This window comes from Mustela lutreola, chromosome 6, assembly GCF_030435805.1.
Source record: "Mustela lutreola isolate mMusLut2 chromosome 6, mMusLut2.pri, whole genome shotgun sequence".
NCBI lineage: Eukaryota > Metazoa > Chordata > Mammalia > Carnivora > Mustelidae > Mustela > Mustela lutreola.
In genome coordinates, this window is record NC_081295.1 from 132036374 (window position 1) to 132059024 (window position 22651).

General features: G+C 41.7%; 1 protein-coding gene across 5 annotated transcripts; it reads left to right on the forward strand.

Moving 5' to 3' along the window:
• Positions 1-2083: 2083 nt before the first annotated feature.
• Positions 2084-22143, forward strand: IRF4 (interferon regulatory factor 4). 5 transcript variants are annotated; one of them, XR_009354873.1, is made up of 10 exons: positions 2084-2182; positions 3532-3803; positions 5023-5209; positions 6063-6151; positions 6869-7013; positions 10101-10208; positions 12593-12946; positions 16145-16257; positions 18124-18527; positions 20915-22143. XR_009354873.1 is itself a non-coding variant. In XM_059179092.1 (9 exons), exons 2-9 carry the CDS (start codon positions 3588-3590, stop codon positions 18265-18267), a joined length of 1356 nt encoding a protein of 451 aa, XP_059035075.1. In that variant the 5' UTR covers positions 2084-2182; positions 3532-3587; the 3' UTR covers positions 18268-22143. The 5 variants fall into 5 exon arrangements, 4 of the variants coding, with proteins under 4 accessions (XP_059035075.1, XP_059035078.1, XP_059035079.1 ...); XM_059179092.1 differs by having other exon boundaries at positions 18124-22143; XM_059179095.1 differs by having other exon boundaries at positions 6872-7013; positions 18124-22143.
• Positions 22144-22651: the final 508 nt, after the last annotated feature.

The following is a 22651-nucleotide window of genomic DNA, read 5'->3' on the forward strand; positions in this document are numbered from 1 at the left end:
TACTGATTTCCTATTTGTTTCCACTTTTTAACAAGTTGTGACATTTGACTATAAATGTCTAGTCTTTTACGGTTACTGAAGAACCCTTTGGTTTACTCAAGTGTATGTACTGGGGAGGAGGGGAGGAGAATGCTCAACTTTAAAAACTTTTGTCACTTTTGTTTCAACTATGACTAAATTGTAAGTCTTTGGTGAGTAACTGGCAACTCCTACCTGGGTAGGAGTAGGGGTAATGAGGACATCAAGAGTTTTAGTGTTTAAAATGTATTATTCTTTGTATTCCCCTCATCATTAAAACAAAACAAAAATCGCTTCTAGCAGATCAACATGACAAATGAGTAAACCAGAAGATGGCGTTGAAGATTAGCAGTCACATTTTAAAGCAAGGTAGAAAGTTTCACACAGTCAGTGACTGTTGTTTTGCACTTCGATAAGTAGATGAGTGAAAAAAATGTTGAAACTAAACCTGGTGCAGAAGACACGTGGAGGAAAGTGCAAAAAGCTCATTTGCCATTCTTGTTCTTAGCAATTTCTTTCTGTCTGTTGAGAACACTTTTGGAAAAAGTAATACACTGATTAAAATGTAATCAACATGAAGTCAGTGGTCTTTGTTGTGTTCAATTAAGTATTCCAAGTACCTACAACAGTTTATGACATGTGGCATGTGCTCAAAAAAATATTTGTTGAATGAATGAATCTGTGAAAGGAAAAGAAAGGAGGAAAAACAGGTTGTGACCAGAATTTTCTTTGAACAAAACTCTGTTGTTTATTACATAGACTCTGAGAATGGAAAACTTGCTTGAGTGAATAAAAATATGGCATCCTGTTAATTTCTGAGAAAGTCCGTTAGTTTTAGGAAAAGCATACCTAATCGGTGCCTCACTACCTCTTTTGCTCTAGCTTAAATTTAGTTTTTTCTTTGGATAGGAGTCATTAAGCCAAGATGTAAGCTTAAAAGAGAAAAAATGAGAAGTAAGTGAAATCAAAAGCTTTTCAAAAGTTGCAAGTTGACCTAGGGTGATGGTGGTCTAAAATCATATAGAAACCAGTGATCTGACGGTTTACCTGAAATTGCTAAGTACATAAACATGCTGGCAGCATCCAAGATGCTCTAGTGAAAACTTAGTGGGCAGGCACACAGGGAGTTAATTTTAGTATTAAGGCCATTTTGGAAAATTAAGTAAAATCGCAGGTCCTTTTAAATATTATTTCTATTCTGAACATTTATATCCCAGTAAAAATTTGCTTCCTACCAGACTGTTAAAACTATGTCATTTTAAAGTGAACTGAAGTCCAGAAGCAATTAAGCCTTTTGATACTTCGTGACCCCTCCCCTCAACTCTTTAGTGTTGTCCAAATTGAAATTTTAGGGGCGATGCACTGTTTTTCTGAGTAAACTCAATTCACCAGTTCAATAGATCCAAAAGTGTGTATGCATTTTAAACATACCGACAGAGAGTATTTGAGCCACAGTTTATAGCTAGCTTAAAGTATCTGAGCCATGCTTTTTCTTCTTTTTATTTTTAATGGTAGGAAGTTCTCTAACCACCTAGGAGAGCAGGCTTTCAGCGACAGCTGCGATTCCAAGAGTGCCGCCATCCACCCACAATTCTACGATGTGGACAATTCCTCCGTTTTTGGTTACACGCTCTTCAAGTGAAGTCCCCTGCACTCCAGATTCCCGCTCCCGCACGCCCCCACTTCCCGTCCTAACCACATCGCAGTTGTTTAACTGTTATTATCAACCGGGCTCCCGTAGGACCTAGCGCTCAGGCGAGGTCCCCATTTCGCGCCTTCCCCTTGGCAGGAAACCTCCACACATTAGGGTCCCCGTAGCTGCGCACGCCCGACTGGAGGTGCGCTCGCCACGCGCAACGCGAGGTGGATCGCAGGGGGCTCTAAGGCCCCAAGCCTGGCGGCAGCTCAGACCCCTCAACACATGCTTCTTCTAGTCTTGGCCTCGGGATTCTCCCGCGGCGCCCCAGTCTCTGCTCACAGCGGCCCTCCACCCCCCTACCCGGCTCCAACCCGGCAGGCGCTTTCGTACCCGCCCAGCCCCGCCCCAGGCTCCGCCCCAGCGGGCTTTTACGCTGTATAAGTTCCTCTTTCCCACCTCCGATACTTAGTTTCACCAGTTGAACTTGGGACCCACTACTGCCCTCAGCTCCGAGTTGGGGGCGAGGTAAGGCTTGGGGTCGGGAAGGAGAATGGATGTGAGGCTGGCACTACAGAGAACCGGGAGCGCGAGACTCGAGGTCCCGGAATCCATCTCGAGGGCAGCTCAGGGGCCCCCAGTTTAGGACCCGAGAGGGAGCATGCCTCTCGAAGGAGCCCCGATTCTCACTTCGTCTGCTTTGGGCCCCGGGACTTTTGTGTGGGCTCTGTTGAAGGCCACCTGGGACAATGCCCAAGCATTGCTCTCACCACTTTGTGGTTCGGCCCTGCCCAGACCCGGGGGAGACCAAGCGCTGGACGGAATGGGATAAAGAGGCTGTCAGGGCCCCAGGAGAGGCCAAGGCGGGGCCATTCAAAGGACCTACACAGCACTGCAGGCTTTCTTGAGGAAGGACAGCCTCTTACTCCAGAGGCTTCAATCCGGGACTCCTTATTCTGCGGCCCTTAAGGGCTCAAACTTACCTTGGCCTCTGGCGCATTGCTCCCCGACTGGTGGTGGTGGAGGAGGAGCTCGGAATTTGGGCCACTTGGGGCCCTGCGCTCTGCTGCCTCAACCCGTGCCCTCTGAGAACCTCCTGGCTCCCTCTCTGCCTCCGCTCTCTCGCGCGGGCCTCCTGGGTCTGGCTGACACTCTGCGCGCCAGAATCTCCCGCTATTTGGCTGCGCTCCTTGCCTTGGACCGGGTCTCAGCCGCGAGTTGCTCCCAGTGCCCACTTAGTCCTTGCTAGCTGCTAAATGCTTGGGGATTCTCTTGGAGCAGAGAGTGCAGGTATGGAAGGAGAAAGCCCTGGCAGGAGGTGCTGGTGCTGAGCACCTGGAATGTCCATTCAGCAGGCTTTCTTTCCCACGTGCGAGATTCTTGGCGCGCGGGGCCCACCAAAGGAGTGTGAATGGTGGAGTGGGCAAGAGTGGTAACTGAAAATGAAGGGAGAAATGGACTGGCAACGGTTTGGAAATAGGCAAAGAAGAGCGGGAATTGAGTGAGCACGGAAACGGTGCCAGAGGGGTGGCGGCTGGATTTCGCAGTGTGCGCAAAGGCAAGACTTGTGTTGCCCGGGCAGGGTTTGGTCTGTGGGGTGTGTAAAAAGAATGGAGAATCCAGAAGGTGGGGTAGCAGGATGAACTCCGCGGGAAGCACGCTTAGGAGACTGAGGACCGGGAATGCCAAGGGGATGAGACCGGGCCAACTGATAAGGTACTTTCTCTCAGGGGCCTTTGGTGACACCGACTTTTGCAGTGTGCTCCTAGCTATTTCGGAGACTCCAGGGCCTCCTGGTCGTTGTCAGAAGGTTTGAGAAGGTGCTCCGAGCGCTGTGCCTGGGTGGCTAACGGCTGGCCCTCCTCTCTGCCGCGCAGAGTGAGTGCAGGAGGCGGATCCTGGGCGCGTGAGGGCGACAGTCGGAGTGCGGGGCATGAACCTGGAGGGCAGCGGCCGAGGAGGAGAGTTCGGAATGAGCTCGGTGAGCTGCGGCAATGGGAAACTCCGCCAGTGGCTGATCGACCAGATCGACAGCGGCAAGTACCCAGGGCTAGTGTGGGAGAACGAGGAGAAGAGCATCTTCCGCATCCCCTGGAAGCACGCGGGCAAGCAAGACTACAACCGCGAGGAGGACGCCGCCCTCTTCAAGGTTACTAGCACGAGGGGAGCCCAGCCAAGGTGGGGGGGTGGGGTGGAGGGAAGGCCCCAGAGAGCCGAGTGGATCCCCAACCGAGACTCCGTGGCGATCCCAGTGGGCGCCTGGAGGTTCTTAGAGGAGAGGGGACGGCGCGGGAAGGACGGGATGGGATGAGCCCCGCAGGGCGGGCGGTCCGGGAGCATCAGGTGGCAATCCGCAGAAGCTAGGAAAGAAGAAGAGAGTTTTCAACCTTTGCAGTGTTTTTAGAAACGGGGGTACCAATCCAGAACGTGTGGCATGAGCCCCCAAGGGGGTCGGATGGCTCTAGCAGCAGGGAAATAAATGTCTGGCGGCTCAGCCCCCGGGAGAGCAGCGCTGACTTGAGGGTTCCTGTTTGCATTTATGTGGGTTCCTTTGCCTCCATCGGAGCCTCTTTCTGTACTGTCAACGTGTGTCTCTTTTTGTCTCCCTGTTTCTTTTCTGTGAGCACATGTTGCCTCATGTTGTGTGCTTGAGTCTGTCTCTGTTTTCCTGTCCATCTACTAGTCTGTCTTTCTCTGTTTCACAGTTTTTCTCTGCAGGTCTCTCTCTCTGGATTTTTTTTTTTTTTTCTTTAGTTCCCTCTTTATCGGTCTCTCTAACTTTCTAGCTCTCTTTGGTTCTTCCATATGTGTTTCTGTCTGATTCCCTCTTTCCAAGTCTTTAAACATTTTTCTCTAGGCGTGTGTGTGTGTGTGTGTGTGTGTGTGTGATGATTGTTTGCCCCTACAGCAGTTTACCCAATGAACTGTGCCTTAGGACCCAGCCCCACGACCTGCAGGCAGAACAGGCGCAGGGGACTTCCTCTGGAATTTGCTCTCAGAGTATCTGACCATTCAGATGTACTCAATGTATACCAGCTCATCCCTAGTTCCAGGGGAACTCACTTCAGACACTGAGGGGAGAGGGTGACTAGGGCCCCTTTCCAGGGACCCTCCACATCTCACCTACCTCTTTTAAATACATAGAGAATGCTCAAACCGTTTGTCTTCAATTCAGCAAAGAGTCCAAGGGGGAAAGTAGTTTACCTGGAGGAGACCTGTTGTATTTCTGTCCCATGTTTTGAGCAACAGTAGAAATCTGAGGCAACTAAGCATTGTTTTTTCCTTTAGAAATATTATGCTCGGGTTTTTTTTTTTTTTTTTTTTTAGACCTATATTTTAACTTTCTTCCCCCTCTTCTTTCCCACAAGGCTTGGGCACTATTTAAAGGAAAGTTTCGAGAAGGCATAGATAAGCCAGACCCTCCTACCTGGAAGACACGTTTGCGGTGTGCTTTGAACAAGAGCAATGACTTTGAGGAACTTGTGGAGAGGAGTCAGCTGGACATCTCAGACCCCTACAAAGTATACAGGATTGTTCCTGAGGGTGCAAAAAAAGGTAGGGCTTCCTGGATTGGGGTCACAGAATATAGGCAGCCTGACAATTTTCAGTTTTCAGGCCTTATTTCATTCTGAGGGTCTGTTTTTCTTTTTTTTTCTTTTATACCCTTCCTTCCTCCTGCCTCATGTTCAAGCCCAAGAGGCTCTTTGCCCAAGTTCTCACGGTCATAAATTGAAATTCTTGTGGTATTGGTATAGGTTGATTTCTCAGATTCCAACTCTCTACCTGTGGGTGTATGCACATGCATGTGTGTGCATGTGTTTTTCAGTTAGTTCTATTGGTGTAAGATATGGTCCAAATTTTTCAAACAAAATATGGAAAACTTGTTCAGAGTTTTATCTCTACTTATCAGTGTTTCATGATTAACCATTCTGTAGAAAGGAAGTGTACATATATCCATATATTGTTATTATTTATAGTAATGAAAATGTCATTATTGAGTGTACTCTGATAGGCTGGGAGCCTTATTGAAATTCAGATCCTCTCTTTCCAAGTTTCTGACCAGTGTGTCAGAGTAGAGCCCAAGAATCTGCATTTTAAGCAGTCCATACAGATGACTTCACTTGTGAAGCATCTTGCTGGTGGGGCCCTTTATATGACATTGTGTGCATTCACACACAACATTTCATCGCCTTCTCTACCTGTCTTATATAGGTCAGACCTTGTAGAAATCAGTTTAATAACCTGAACAAGTAATTGCCCATGGGAATTACTAAAAAAGTACCTTATTTGTCAACACCATTATGCATTCTAGGAATTAAACTCTCAGGTGTTTTCTAAGATTTCACTTTTAGTTATGACAGTTCCTTTTTTTCACACTTTGCCATTTGCCTTTTGCCCAAACACATAGGAGCAAAGCAGCTCACCCTGGAGGACCCACAGATGACCATGAGCCACCCCTACACCATGACGACTCCTTATACCTCACTCCCAGCTCAGGTATGGTGGAGGACATAGGGCTTCTAGAAGGGAAGGCTGGGTATGGGTGAGGCCACATGAGCCAGCTAGAGCCACATGCCAGGAAAAATACACAAACAAAACTGCAGCACTTTGTTTTTGTTATTAGTCAGTCAGCCAACCCAAATCCCCAATCATTGGATGAATGTCTCACTTTCTGCCTGGTGTTACTATAGGTGTTTGTTTTAAGGAGTGGAGAAGTGGATGTGTCTGCCTGTTAGCATGGACCTATGCTACTGATTCTGAAATCTGGGAAACAGATCTTTTGTGGAAGATGAAAATTTTGGAAGTAGTGCTTTATCATGTGAAACCACAGGGCAGCTGATGTCTTCAGACTTTTCTCATGTGAATTACAGCTCTGTTTTATTCACTTTGGTGGGTAGAAGAAAGCAAATTTTCCTGCAGTACTTTTGGTGCCAGGTTTAACCATATGATGAAGCTTTACACAAATCATTACTTTATAACACTGTCTTCATTGTGCTTTTTGATTCTTTATGGCTACTTTCCACCTAGTGTGATGAGCTATTCATTCCAAAGTCTTTTGAGATGGTAAAATTATTTGGGTCTCAGCCAAATTAGAGATTCTGTGAGGAGTCTGACTTTGAGAGAATCTGCCCCCTCCCCTTTCCCAGTGCCAAGCAACTGAACTTTGCCCTGCTGGTTGCCTTTCATCTCAGCTGCTCCCTCATATTCCTTTAGCAGGTTCATAACTACATGATGCCACCCCATGACCGAAGCTGGAGGGAATATGTCCCTGATCAGCCCCACCCAGAAATCCCATATCAATGTCCTGTGACGTTTGGATCCCGCAGCCACCACTGGCAAGGCCCGGCTTGTGAAAATGGTAAGGAGTGGTGGGGCACCTGGGTGGCTCAGTGGGTTAAAGCCTCTGCCTTCGGCTCAGGTCTTGATCCCAGGGTCCTGGGATTGAGCCCCCGCATCGGGCTCTCTGCTCAGCGGGGAGCCTGCTTCCATTCCTCTCTCTCTGCCTGCCTCTCTGCCTACATGTGATCTCTGTCTGTCGAATAAATAAATAAAAATATTTAAAAAAAAAAAGAAAATGGTAAGGAGTGGAAGAGATTATGCTGAGTAAAATAATCAAGCAGAGAGAGTCAATTATCATATGGTTTCACTTACCTGTGGAGCATAAGGAATAACATGGAGGACATGGGGAGAAGGAGAGGACAAGTGAGTTGGGGGAAGTCGGACGGGGAGACTGTGGACTCTGAGAAACAAACTGAGGGTTTTGGAGGGGATGGGGTGAGGGGTTAGGTGAGCCTGGTAATAGGTATTAAGGAGGGCGCGTATTGCATGGAGCACTGGGTGTGGTGCATAAACAATGAATCTTGGAACACTAAAAAAATTAAATTAAATTAAATTTTAAAAAGAAAGAAAAAAAAAAGAAAATGGTAAGGAGTTTGCTGGGGCTGGTTTTTAGGCCTGTGGATCACCCAATAGAACAAACCTGGCCAAAGGGCCCTGATCTCTCGTGATCTGTCCTCCTCAGAGCTGCTAGGAAAGACCTCATGTACAGTGAAGGAGAGAGTTAAAGTCCTCAGGGGAAGGACTCCAATGTTTACTGACACCTGGCCTACTTGTGCCAGGACCTATGCTGGGAACTGACTTACATGAGATCTTATTTAAACATCACAGAAAAAGGTACCTGGGTGGCTCAGACAGTTAAGTGTCTGCCTTTGGCTCAGGTTATGCTTCCCAGAAACCACCAGGGATCCCCCAGGGTCCTGGGATTGAGAATCAGGCTCCCTGCTCAGTGGCGAGTCTGCTTCTCCCCATCCCTCTGCAACCCATCCCCCCACTTATGTGCTCTCTCTTTTGCTCTCTCTGTCTCAAGTAAATGAATTAAAATCTTTAAAAAAAATAAAAAATAAACATCACAGAAAAAAAATAAAGGGGACACTAATCTCAAAATAGGTAAATAAATAAAAATAATAAACATCACAGAGATCCATCCCAGGCAGCTAAAAACTGCCCCCCCCCACTTTTAAGGGAAATTCACAGAATGTAAGTAATGCTGAAAGTTATCCAGTGTAAGTGAGGGGCTGGAGTTTAACCTCAGATCTATTTCATTTAAGACAGAGGGTCTCAGATGTCAAACTGGTTGGCCATATTTTTTTTAATTATCGGTTTGATAGGTTAATATTTTTCATTTCCCTGAATAATCTTTGACAAAAAGTTACAGATTTTGTCAGTCTTCCCTCCTCGATTGTCTCTTAATGTTGACAGGGCCAATAATCTCACTGGTCTGTTTCTTTCTATACATCTGCAAAATGGGCATACATAGCTGTGCCCAAGCCTTTCCTCTATTGGGACGTCAGCAAATTATTGAGCTAGTGTATTCTCTTAAACAGTAGTGTGCCCAGCGGGTACCTGGTTGTCTTAGTTGGTAGAGGATGCCACTCTTGATCTTGGGGTCGTGAGTCTGAGCCCCACATGGGGGTAGAGTTTACTTTAAAAAAATAGTGTGCCTATCATAGTTATTTTTGGGATTAGAAGTGATAGTAAGAATGGAATGAATAAATACTAAGAAAAGAAAACAGTCACCATAAGGTGACTAGTGTTGGTGTTGGGGTCCAAAGAACTTTGTTCACTCTGGATTAGATGTGGTCCCATGCTCATAGGAGTTTCCCAGACATCAAAATGAGATCACTCAGTGGAAGCATTAATTAGCTAAGTGCAGAGAAGACTTCACACAGTGTATCGAATACAGGAAAACACAAACTTCTAGGACTTTTGAGTTAGATATTTATATAGATACCCTGAGATGGGTCAAGACTCAGATCCTTCAGTATTCGTAGGAATATTTGGTTCTTCACTATTTGGTCAGTTCCTGTCTTTTTAATCATGTTCGGGTCACTTTTGGCTTTAGGGGATTGATGAAGTATATTATCATTTAAAATTTGTTTTTAGTGGCATGTTTACAAAAAAGCTCAGAATTTGATTTTATTAGCTTTTCAAGAGTGATTTGCAGCAAAGGTTGCTTTCCATTCCATCGTGGAGGAGTTAGCTAACATTAAACTGATGTTTCTGAAATTCAGACTTGAGTCTAATGCATTAGGCTATATGGAACTAAAACTTATTAATAAGGCCTTGCCTCAAACTGTACAAAAATATGGAATATGTAGATATATTTTGAAGCATAGTTGGCATTAAATGAAGAATCACCAAAATTTTGTTCTATCACATATTCTTTCTCTATTACTGTTGTAATAACTGTGATACACAGCTATTATGCTGCCAAGACCTATGGTTCAATTTTCTTCCTGAAGCCAGAAATAGAAAGCTAAATAAATGTGTAGTAAACAATTTGTAAGTTTGTAATTGGACTCTTTGGCATCAGGACTCAGTAGACCTGAGCTCTACTGTGAACTTGCAGTGTGAACAAGGATGACTCTCTCTGAGCCTAAGTTATCCTGTTTATCAGATAACATAGAGGGATGTTGCTCAAAGGGTACAAACTTCCAATTAAAGATGAATAAGTTCTGGAGATCTAAACATAACATGGTGACTATAGTTAGCAATTCTCTATTGTGTTTAAAACTGCTAAGAGAGTAGATCTAAATATTCCCACTATATAGCGGGGAATATACACACACACACAATGGTAATTATGTGAAGTGATTAAGCTGTTAATCAACTTAACAGTTGATTTAAAAAAAAGAAACTTAAAAAAGAAGAAAATTATTGAGGGACTATTCCAAGTTTCCATCCAAAGCTCCTTCTTCTTTCAATCTTGTTATTTATGATTGGACTTCAACTTGTCTTTGTCACTTGAGAATGTCACTGGTCAGTTCTAGAGGGCACTTGGCCCCTCCCTCCCAGGGTTGGTGCACCCCCAGGGAGAGGAGACCTTCCTATGCGTCGTGGGACTGACTCTGTTTAGACATCATCTGATTCTTATTTACAAATGCAGGTTGCCAGGTGACAGGAACCTTTTATGCTTGTGCCCCGCCTGAGTCCCAGGCCCCTGGAATCCCCATAGAGCCAAGCATAAGGTCTGCTGAAGCCTTGGCGCTCTCAGGTGAGTGCAGTGTTCCCTTCCAGAGGCCCCCCGCAGGAGGCTGGCTTCTGCTATGGATCAGCCCTCACCTTTGGGTATATTTGACTGGGGAGGGGAGTATTCCTGAGCATAGACCGTGCACATTGGCTTTCTTCCATCTGGGGACTAGAGAGGGTATGAACATAATCTGACTCTCAACTTCCATCAATGAGGAACATCATTAGAAAATTTAGCACTAGGAAGCTAGCTTTTGATTCTGATGCCAATTCTAAATGCTGGTTTGAACTGAGTCATTTTAAGGTTTCCACTGACATTTATCTGAATTTCCAAGAATGTGAACACCTCAGATTTATATACCACGGATCCACCCCCCCTTCAGCCAACATCCTCACAATGTAGCATAATTTCTTAGAAGAATATACAAAGGTTTCTCATTTTAAAAAGTTGATAATCCTTCCAGGTTTAGCTACAAATAGTTCTTCCTCTCTGGAATCCTGAGAACATGAGTTCTGACTCCTTTCTCTTTATTACATTCATATGCCTAAAAGTTGTGAGCCTTGCAGTCATTCTTCCTCTGAAATTCGATAGGTTTTGCAAAAAATTGGATTAGAGCTGATTTTTAAAGATTCATTTCTAAAAGAATCTCTGCAAGCTCAAAGATCTTACCTGTTTTAAGGAACGCACCTCAAGGTTTACTAAGCATATGTGGTGTGTATATAGTTATTTTTTAGATAGTATTTTGAGTTGTTTTAAAATGAGATTTGTAATTACATTAAAAATGAAGACCTTAAGTTAGCCTCAGAATTCTCACCTTTCCCCTTGGGCTTTTTAAAAATCAATGATAGAAAAGTATGAAGTAAATTGTGAAGGTTTCAGAAAGTTGTGGGCACCTTTCTTGCTTCCAGGTTCTTTTCAGTTCTGAAGTTCTGAATGAGGCTGCTGCCTTTCTTCTTAGATGCTCCTAAATGATGGAGGGGAGATATTTTTAAATGGAAATCTCGTGTTTAATTTTAGAAATTTTCTAACCCTTCTCTTAAGCACTGAAGACCTATGTGGGTGCCTGGAAAGTAGGAAATAAATAGCTATTTATGTTACTGTGACCTCATGATTTCTGATGACATTAAATGAAATGAAACCTGCCCTATAAGTCACCTCAAATGGCCAACACTCACTGTCATCAAAGTATACTGTCTGTGCTCGCTCTCCACTAGTGTGTTTACAGCAGCAGAAACTGAAGTGGAGAATTGAGATAGTGATGTGGATTAAGTCTCAAAACCATTGAGGAGTTTTGTGGGTTTCTTTTTTTGGAGTGCATAATGCAAATTAATTATGGACCTTGAGCATATTTGTTGGAGAACTGTAATTCCCATTTATTTTTAAATCCCATACAGTTATGGATGGGTAGCTATTGCCTATACATGAAGCCCTTTTGCATTTCAGTTAAGGGACTGACAGTTAAGGGACATTTTGCAGACCTACCTTTGTTGTCCTTTCAGTTTGTCGGTCCTATTCTGAAGAAAAATTTCATAAGTGAACTCATCAAGTTAAATGTTTTAAAAAGCACAGTTATTTTCAAGGCAGATTTTGAAAGCCTAGTGGGACTTTAGCCTTAGAACATTTTTTTCATTGATTCTTTTCTTTCCACATGAATTAATTTTATTACACAAGTAGTACATACATACACAGCATAGAAACTAATGTGACAATCAGAAAAGAAAAGGTGGAGAATAAAACATCATATTCCTACCACACAGAAATCACCACTGTGCACTTATATGTATAATTTTTTTTATGTAAGTGACATCATATTGATATTTTAGGGTAGTTTCTTAGGTAAGCATTTTTGTTAATTTTTTGAAACATCATTATATTCTTTTAACTAATAGAAATTAGACTTAGGGTTTACTTCCTCCAAAATCAAAACTGATTGCCATACTTAAAGATGAATTTTGTTCAGTAGTACATGACTTATTATTTTAGACATAATTTTGTCATCACCACTATCATCATCACCAAAACAATGATGCAGAAAGTTCTTAACCAGTGGTGCTCTCTAATATGCGTCAAATATATTGTGCAGAAAATTAATGTAAGGTGTGATCCCCCTCCACAAAAAAAATGTGTGGTCACACAAATGTGGAAAATGTTGAGTTAGACAACATTAAATAAATTTCTTTCAGGATTTCCTTAATATCTTTTACTGTTTGTGACTCCCAGAGGGAGATGGGGGTGTGCAGCATTTCCTACACTTCCTTGACCCTGGAACTTTCTGCTTTTAATGGAGTATCTTGGGACACCAGTGTCCCATCAAATACACATGCTCTGGTTGAATAGCTTGGCATCCTGATGTATATCTAATGCTCCTTGGTCCCTTAGCACTGACCTTGAAATCTCTGTGTTTACAGACTGTCGACTCCACATTTGTTTGTACTACCGGGAGATCCTGGTGAAAGAGCTGACCACATCTAGCCCAGAAGGCTGTCGGATCTCCCATGGGCATACCTATGATGCCAGTAACCTGGACCAGGTCCTTTTCCCCTACCCAGAAGACAATGGCCAGAGGAAAAACATCGAGAAACTTCTGAGCCACCTGGAAAGGGGTGTGGTCCTCTGGATGGCCCCCGACGGTCTGTATGCCAAAAGACTGTGCCAGAGCAGGATCTACTGGGATGGGCCTCTGGCACTCTGCAGTGACCGACCCAATAAACTGGAGAGGGACCAGACTTGCAAGCTCTTTGACACACAGCAGTTTTTAGCAGGTAATGCACCAAATGATCTATTAGAAAGGAGCATCCACACCTGTGAGCCTAAGAGACAGAATGGAGGGGGTGACACTATGCCTGCCACATGGTCCAAACAGAAGGTCACTCCCATTCCAGACAGAAGTCTTCCTTCTATTAATCCCTGAGCTGACCTGGCATGATCTGAGAATAGGTTTCTTGTTTGTTCGTCTCTCACCTCTGCCTCTGCCACCTGGTCCTCTCCATCAACAAAGGGGTGTGAAGAGGAGAGAGATTGGTCAAGGGGATTGTGGTTCAGGCTGATATCTTGAAATTTGGTATTCAACAAATAGTCACAGACTGAAAATGTTCACACTTTATTGGCAGTATGATCTCAGCAAACATGGCTGCTGATAGTTCAGCTTTTTTAGGGTTCCTAGGAAAATCATAAAGGTTAGAAGTGTATTGTTAACTTTCTTGGTTATGTGATGTGTTACCCCTATGCATATGCCCTCCAGCAGGTGGGACTAAGTATAGAGTATGTGGAACCGATTTTGCAAAGGGGAAATTTTTGAAAAAACTCTGAGTTATCTCTATATGTTTCAAATAATATTTTCTAAAACCAGTAAGTTTTGTTTATTTAGTTTTGATTTCATGACAATTAAATTAGCCCCAGACTGGCTTTTATGAAACCATGGCCACAGTATTGTTGCAGCTTCATCCAGAATATTAATTTAGCTATCTATATTGATGATGCCTCTTTGGAGGGAGAAAGATATTCTGTCAGCTAACTGCCAACTCTTTCTGTCCCTACTCTGTACCTTATCCTTAAGCTATTCTTTATAAGTGCCCCTTCAATAACACCCTGTGTTTTTGGGTTTTCATGTGCCTCTCCTTTCCCTGAATATGCTTCCTGATTCAGTTTATTTAAAATAAAAATATGAAGCATCTATGTGCTTTGACATTGTTGACATTTGCTTAGCCTTTTGGGTTTAAGTTGCCCAAATTCATGTAGGCACACCCAAATTCTCTTTTGATGCCCCCAAACAAATATGTCCCTACATGACTAACCCTTGACTAAGATGTATAACAAGAGGAAGAGGGAGAACTGAGCCTCTGGTTCCCCATGGCAGCACCAGAGTGAGAAAGGCAATTGGGCCTGAACACCCCTTTCTCCCTCTGAGCTGCAAAACTGCCTCCAAATCTGTGCCACGACTGTTTTGTCCATCCTGGGGTCCAGTATGGAGTCATGGTAGGAACCCAAGGAAGAGTCTCAGGAGCTACTGAGGGACATCTTGTCTGCACCTCTTAAGTATGCAAAAGGGTCTGAAAGAGTCAATGTGGTGGAGGGCGGCGGGGCTTGGTTGGATCAGCTCACAGACTGTGAATCTTGGTCTCTTTGGATTCAGAGCCACAGGGCTAGGGCTTTAGTTAAGATATCCAAGAGGAATGACACTTGCTTCTGTGAGTTTTTCTCACCATGTATGTTTTAGGAAGTTCAAATCCTACCATTCTAAGTAGGCTATAAGTACACTTTTGAGTCACAGTCACTGAGAGCTGGGTACAAGCAAGAAGCAGAAAGGCATGATGCATAAGCTGTGAACATCTGTATGTTGTGAATTCACTTGCCTAGAATTTAATATTTATCTTTGAGCAAGAGTGTTTTTTTTCTTCCTCTGTAACCATGCGCTGTGCTTTTTGCTCATTGCCACCTCTTACCTTGAAGTATTCACTGAGGTTCAAGGAGGAACCTGTGAACTTAAAAATTGCTGCTGTGTAGACCAGCTTCTGCATAATCAAGGATTCCCACAGAATGTTCTTATGTTATCAAGCATTTAAGACATGACTTTTTTGGAGAATTGTGCCAACTTGCCACTCTGATTAGCTTGTGTAGGTGTAGTCTCAGACCTCAGTAGTGTGAATGCCTTTTACACATTCTGACTAAGTCAGTTAGGTTTGATTTGAATTCTGGAAGGAAAAAAAAAAGAAGCAGGAAGTCAAACAGTCCAGTGAGTTAGTTAGAAACTTGTCTTCGGTTGAAGAGAACAGTGAAGATCTTTGATATCTCCCCATTCAGAATTTGCAAACTACTAGGGACAGCCCCTAAAGGCAAAGCCCATGGGTGCATATCTGATCAAGATGCATGTGCACACTGTTCTGCAGAAGTTGTAGCAACAACCATGTGTGTTTCTCTTGGGGACACGGCATTTAACTCTGGTGGAAAGGAAAGAATAGGAGCAGCTAAGGGGCTTAAGAGTCATCTTGAATATGGGCAAAGCAACATGGATCAATGTCAGGGATTGCATATCTGTCTTTCCAACAGTTTGTTCTGCATCCTTAGAGTAGGAGTGGTGTCTTCAGGATATACATATACACAAAAGTGGGGCCCTTAGTGTCTCATCACTACATTTTTCTTTTCAAATCTGTCCCAAAAGACGGGCAAGAAGTCAGCTCAAAGTCCCAGAGTTTAAGCCTAGTGCTAAGGAGGAGACAGCTGCCCATCACTGGTGCTCAGTCCCCAGGATAACAGTAAAGCATTTTTAGAGATGCCTGAATCATGGAGAGGTCCTGAGTAGTATAGATATTGGATTATGAGGGCTCAGCAGTTTGGGGATTACATTTTCGAATAATCAGAAAATTTTTATTTTTTAAATAAATACAATTTCTCCTTTGTATAAATTATTCTTTTGCCTCAACATGGCTACATTTCTTTTCCTTTTTCTTCATCCTTCACTCCTTTCTGCTACCCTTTGCACTCTCATGGGTCCAGTGCTGCAAATGAAGGTTTCTTAATCTGCAGGCCATATTTCCCTTAAAGATTCAAGTGAGGGGCTCCTGGGTGGCTCAGTTGTTTAAGCATCTGCCTTCAATTTAGGTCTCAGGATTGAGCCCTGTGTCAGCCTCCCTGCTTAGCGGGGAGCCTGCTTCTCCTTCTCTTTCTCCCTGCTTGAGCTTTCTCTCTCATTCTCACTCTCTCTCAAATAAATACATAAAATTTAAGGGAAAAAAAAGAATCAAGTGAAACCTGGAGCTCTCTCAGGAAAAGCATACCTATGAACACGTACATGCAATTCCATATCTGGGGTCTATAAATTATGGACCCAACTGAGAGAAATAAAAAATACTCACTCCTATTTTAGTTTTGCTTCCTCTTTAACCTGGCATGTTCAATGATGGTTTCTGATCAGTTTTTTTGTTTGTTTGTGGTTTTTTTTTTTTTTTCTGGGGCTTCTCCAGAGTTGCAAGCTTTCGCTCACCATGGCCGTCCCCTGCCAAGATTCCAGGTAACTCTGTGCTTCGGAGAAGAGTTTCCAGATCCTCAGAGGCAAAGGAAGCTCATCACTGCTCACGTGGGTATTTAGTCACATTCAAATGATTAGCTTTCCCTGTTTTTCAACAACGGCAGTGTCCCAGTTAGAAAAGTCTCAAATGAAAACTATATGTCAATAGTGACAGGAAAATTGTGAGGGAAAAAGCATGGCCCAGTGAATGGTGCAGGAAGCACAGCCCAGGGAATCACATGTTTTTCCCAGTCCTAGAGGTTTACTCATCACAAACCTGCAATCATGGGTTTCCTTCTTCCGATCTTGTGTATCAATCAAGATATTGTCCTATTCCCATTTTATGAGGATTTAAAAGGACTGGCGATAAAAAGTTTCCCTTTAAAATTCTCCATGTTTAATATTGTTTTTAAAATGCTGTCTAGCTGATCTTTACTTGATGGAGAAACTTTTCCCAAATGGAAAGCTGTCCATTGACTTACATATTTTGCAGTCCCCTCCAATTTTTTCCAAATCCTCTTTTATTTCTGGATTTTTAGAAATTATTTAACTAATGGAAACCAGGAATCCTATGTTATTTGGAGGAGGCTAACTCTGTCAATGAATTTAAGTAGATCAGTATTCTCTAGCAGAGTTTATAATAGGGTCATTTGGAATAAATTTGTCATTAAAAACAGAGTTTTGGATACACAAGATTTTGAATTTGAAAACGTTACCTTGCTACATACCTTCAAGAATTATTAATGAGCCCAGACAATAAGCAGTAACAGATAAAAAATATATATATACACCCAATAATAGAAACATTCAGGCCATATTTTAGTTCCCATAATTTTTTTTATTGACAACTGTAATAAAACACTATCTAATTTTAAACACACAGTACCCCCTCTTGATTGTAAAATCAAAACCAACCAACCAATAAAAATATAGTCCTGTGGACTTTAGAGCTTTTTCATGAATTATCTCTAGTAATTAATATAATAATTGATATCTTATTAACAGCTAGGGTTATTAAATGACTAAGTAAACTTGGCATTGATAATGTTTCAAAACCTGGTGAAAACCTCCTGCATCAGTCTGATTTTAAGGGTTTGCTGGGTGCTCTAGCCCTCCACTGGGTTAGGCAGCTATGTGTTCCTGCAGCAAGTGTCCCTGGAATTAGTTGTCTGGAATGGAAAAGAAAAGTGGGTATGTGTACACCCAAGAATTCCTACTTCTTTTTATTATGGATTTAATTCATTTCAAGTATTTAATATGAATTATGCTTGAAGTTTTTATACATCAAATAACAGCGGCTCAATTTAATAGCAGAATTGATTAACAAAGTATTCAATTTTATTAGATGCTGTAAATTAAGGAAAATTCTGAAAGCTGAATTGTTTTAGTGAATATGCCAAACTGGAAGAATTAACATCTTTCCCCATAATAACAGTGTTTTGTTTGTATAGATTTTGCTCCTTTCTTTTTTCCTTTATCTTATACAGATTATCTAGGTCATCCAAGAATTGTAACTTGTTCAGGATTTATACCCTCATCCTTATCAAACTGTGGTTATGGAAAAATTTATTGGCCTAAATTATTCTGAGTTACCTCAAACTTCATTAATCACCTCAAACTTTCTTTTAATTTTGTCATTTTACCTGCTTTGCTCATGCTTAGTTAGACATAGGTTTTAAGCAAAGCAAAGTTGAAAGCACCACCTTTGACTTTAACTGGAGTAAAAACTCAGAATTAAGTAGGTCTATTTCTAGGTTATGGTGTATGTAAGGGTTAACAAAATATTACTTCTTCAGAATGTTTTGATTTGTGTAGCACCTAATTTTGGATTTAACTTTACCTTATCTTTAGATACTGAGTTATTTAATGATGAGCCAATTACAGGATGTTAAAAAGAATATTTCAATAATATCTTTTTAAAATCTCTTATTAAAGGTCGAACCTCTACTAGCCAGACAACTATATTATTTTGCTCAGCAAAACAGTGGACATTTCCTAAGGGGCTATGATTTACCTGAACACATTAACAGTCCAGAGGATTATCACAGATCTATTCGCCACTCGTCCATTCAAGAATGAAAATGTCAAGACAAGTGATTTTGTTTCATTGTAAATATCTGACTTTGACAGGAAAAGCTGATTGAAATCCCTCTTTTTCTTTTGAGAAACTTGGAAATTGGGGCTTCAATTCAACACTTGAGGAGAACTTCAGCAAGAATGGGTGTAAAAAGGCCTGCTCCATCTAATTGACAGATGAGTTTATACAAAAAGGAAGAACGGTTTTCAGGGTCTTCCGTAGACTGCCATCTTTGATGATTACTGTGAAAATTGACCAAAGGGTGTGTTTACATTTACTTAAATGCTATCTTTAATTTGATGTGGATTATTTTTTGCTTGAAAACTGAGAAAACTTGTGTTTCAGTATTGACCACTAACTAAAAGCACGTAAGTGTTGTCCTATTTCTCAGGGAAATAATATCTAAATTTGAAGTGACTCTGCCCACAAAAGAAATGTATTAATGCACATAGAAGATGTTGCTTTTGTAGAAAATGCTTGCTGTTAGAAAGAGAATCTTTGACTGAGGTGGCCTCAGTCAGTGCCTTCAGCTTTAGGGTGGCTGATCATCCCGCCCCTGGCCTGGGTCTCACCGGAGCATGGACTTCCCTGCCCTGTCTCTCACTGCCCCCCATTTGCTGTCTCTCCTTGGGTGACCCTGGAGCCAGTTGTATTTTCTGGAACCAAAAAGCATTAGGGCTACCCTTGATTGGTGTATTTTTGTCAGTTCTACAATCTTGTAATGACTGCTTAAGATATTTTTTGTTTCTCATTCTGTAGGAAATATTGCTAAAGATTTTTTCTTTAGAAAAAAAAAAAGATCAACAATCCAAGTACTAAAGATATATTTCTGAAACTCGGTGACATTTCCCCTCTTACCCTGTTTGTTTTGTTTGGCTATCAGTTAGTTATCCATGACAACACTAAAGAGGAGGAGCCGATGCTTTTCAATTTGGTGAACTCTGTTAGGAAAGATGATGACAGGATTTCACTGATTGCATAACTGCAGACTCAGTGCGCTGTTTTTGCTTATTTTGTATATTATATGCTTCCTCATGCCAATATGGTTTGACAGGACCTTGAAATTACTGGGCTTTTTCCAAATACATCTTTTTATAGAATCACTAAGATCTCCACATGCTTAAGTAAATCCGATCACTTCCTTGTTGATTGTTTTGGAAAAGTACAGATGTTGAGACTGATGCTGGCAACTGATATTTTTATCATACTACAAAAAAAACTGCTATTAGTTTCAGGCACAGCAAAAGACTTAGTAGTTCTCAAATATATGCCACTCTTCTTCTAATCTATATTTTTAAATTCATTCAACAAACAGTATCCCTTGCATTAGACAGATTATATTTAGCCTTTATCCAGTTTAGTAAGCAATTAAGCATGGAAATGTCATTTTTTTAACTTTTAAAAGGAGGGGTATTTTTCCCAAAGATTTAATTTATTTACTTGAGAGAGAGAGAGTGCGCACGCAAATGAGAGAGAGAGAGAGAGAGAGCATGAGCAGGGAGGAGGGGCAGAGGGAAAAGGAGAAGCAGAATCCCTGCTGAGCAGGGAGTCCAATGTGGGACTGATCCCAGGACCCCAGGATCATGACCTGAGCCCAAGGCAGATGCTTAACCAACTGAGCCACCCAGGCACCCCAAAGATTTTTTAATAACATAATACATATTAACTACAGAAAATGTAAATATAGACAGGCAAAAATGAAGAAACATCCTCTTTCTTTTTCCCAGCCCAAAATATCCACAAGAACAGTTTGACTTATTCTTCCAATACACTTCACTTCTCTATAGATATACATCAGCTCAAAAAACCTTATAGGATCATCTTGCAACCCTTTTATGCAGTGCTCTCTTAACCTAACAACACAGATTTACCTCACTCTTTTTAGAAGCATTTTCGTTACAGAATTCCACCACCATGCAGTCCATAGCACAGTTTAAGGAATTTCATCAGCAGCTAAAAGGGAATACACATGGACAGCAGATTATATTTTGTGAATTGCAGTAATTTATACATCTTATAGATGCAAAGTATTTTAGGATATATTATCCTAAGGGGGAATTGAAAACAAAATTAGGAACAACTGTGACACAGGCCCCAGTGTATGTGGCCCTCTTCCGTGGAGAATATTTAACCCCCTACCAGTGCTTCAGAGAAGTTCTCTGGTGTCATTCCCAGGGGTGCTGTGTCTTCTGAATTCTCAAAGTAGATGATTTGATGCTTGATTTCTATTGTTGCGAATTCTTTTCTTCTTTCTTTCTTAATATTAATCTGCTTTACCACTGGAGTTATATTTTCTGGAAAATAGTCTTGACTTGGGCCACTTTCCACTTTCTCTTCTTTAGTCCCATCTACTTTGACTTTTTTTTTTTTTTTTAATTTGGAGAAATCCAGACTGTGTGCTAATGAATGAATTATTAAATAATCAGGGTAAAGGATCCTGACAGTTGTCTCAGGACTTTGAAAATGAATGATTTCCTCATTCCTTAACTTGATAAAGTAGAATTTAGCTTGTAGTAATGGAAGATACTATAGAGGACTTTAGGCATTTATTATGCTAAAAAGCTTCAGATGACAAGGTTAAAAAATGTTTAAGTCTCACAGGTGCATGTTCTAATGTTTTATTTCTTGTTCTGTGTATTTAATAAACAGTGGGCAGTAGTTGATGTCTTCTGGAACACTGTAAAAACCAGGGTGACCAACCCATTTCAAACCCAAACCTTGGAACCCCCTCAGTTCCGGGCAAAACCGGAGTGTTTGGAGCCCTATTGAGAGCCCAGCAAGACTGTTGCCTTTAAGCTAGGAAGACTCTGCTCCACTGGGACATATAGTTTAAAATTCTGCATGGAATGAACAACACGACAACATGGTTATCACCAAAGCACAGATATGCCAGGTTTGTGTTTATAAAAAGGCACACACTGGGCTAGGGTATGAGCAAGGTTTTCTTTGCATGTCACTGTGTGTAGGAGTCTTGGTGCAGGGTCTGGCATGGGCTTTTGCCTGAGAGGGAAACAACAGGTGCACATGCATCCCAAGAGAAGCCTTGCTCCTGTGTTGGCTATACCAGTGACCATCAAATTTTTTTTTCATATATATACATATATATACATATATATATCTATGTTTTTTTTTTTTTTTTTTTTTTTTTTTTTTGCCAAACCACTTTTCATTCCTCTTTGATCACATTTCCCCTTTCTCCACAGGTACATGTTTTTCTAGAAGTGGTGAGCTTCTTTAAAGTCTATATTTTTACTATATATCCCTAGTTTATAGCGGACAGGCATCTATTCAAATGTTGCATTAGGGCTATCCTGCCATATGCATTGTTCTGCAACTTACTTTTCTCATAGCTCCATCTTTGAGATTGATCCATGTCAATGTAGGTGGATCTCATCCATCTCTTGTTAACTGGTGTCAAATAGCTTGTCACATGAACACAGTATTCCTGGTATTTATTTTCACTGCTTTCAGGAGAGAATGTAGGTGAAGTGTAGTTGAAGTGAGGGAAAAGAAAGATAGGATGTGGACAAAAACCAAAAAGTGCAGCAGGCCTCCTCCAATATAAACTCCTGTTTTGCTTTACACTCTGAGATGGAAGGAACTTAATGGGTAGTGGGATTCATTTCCTGCACCCCATCTAGATAAGTGGCTAGGACCAGGCAGCTTCCTTGGCTTCAATCCATAGCTATGCTGGCTCCCTCTTGCTGCTAGGTCTCCCAGACAAGGATGTCTAGAGAACCAGGCAGATCATTCTGTGGAAAATGATTGTACATAATGTCATGAATTTTTGCTGTAAATTGCTTTTCAAAACAGATTGACATTCGTGATAATCTGGTGTTTTATGTAGTTGTTAAATAAAGACTTTTTTAAAAAAGTAATTTGTTATGAGCTGTGTGTGTGTTATTAAACACTCATCTTGATAGCTTTTAAAATACTTCCTCCTTCTGTTGTGTTCTTTCAGAGAAGCTGCTTCGGCAGCCTGCTTCCTTCCTGGTTGTCATATGCGTCTGTAAAATCAGATCTCAAAGTGCTCTGCTAGTTTAAAAAAAAAAAAAAAAAAAGCAAAACTTGTCCCAGCATAGGGCAGTTTCTCAGTGCATGGAAACACGTCTAAGGAGAGTATTGAACAATCCTTTCCTTCTTCTCCCTTGTGTGTTTTAAAAGGCCTAGTAGACCCAAGGAAATTGTTAATGTTTCCTTTTATATTCATAGTTTCTTTGATTTTGTCACTGCTGTTAAAGAGGAGGGGATGTAGGTTAACCAGCATCCGGAATGTGAAATATAACATAAAACTGTGTAGTAAAAGAGCCTATCAACTGCTCACAAGTCTAGTGGGAACACTAGAAAGATAGGGTTGCAGGTTGTGATGTTAAAAAACCTTGCAGC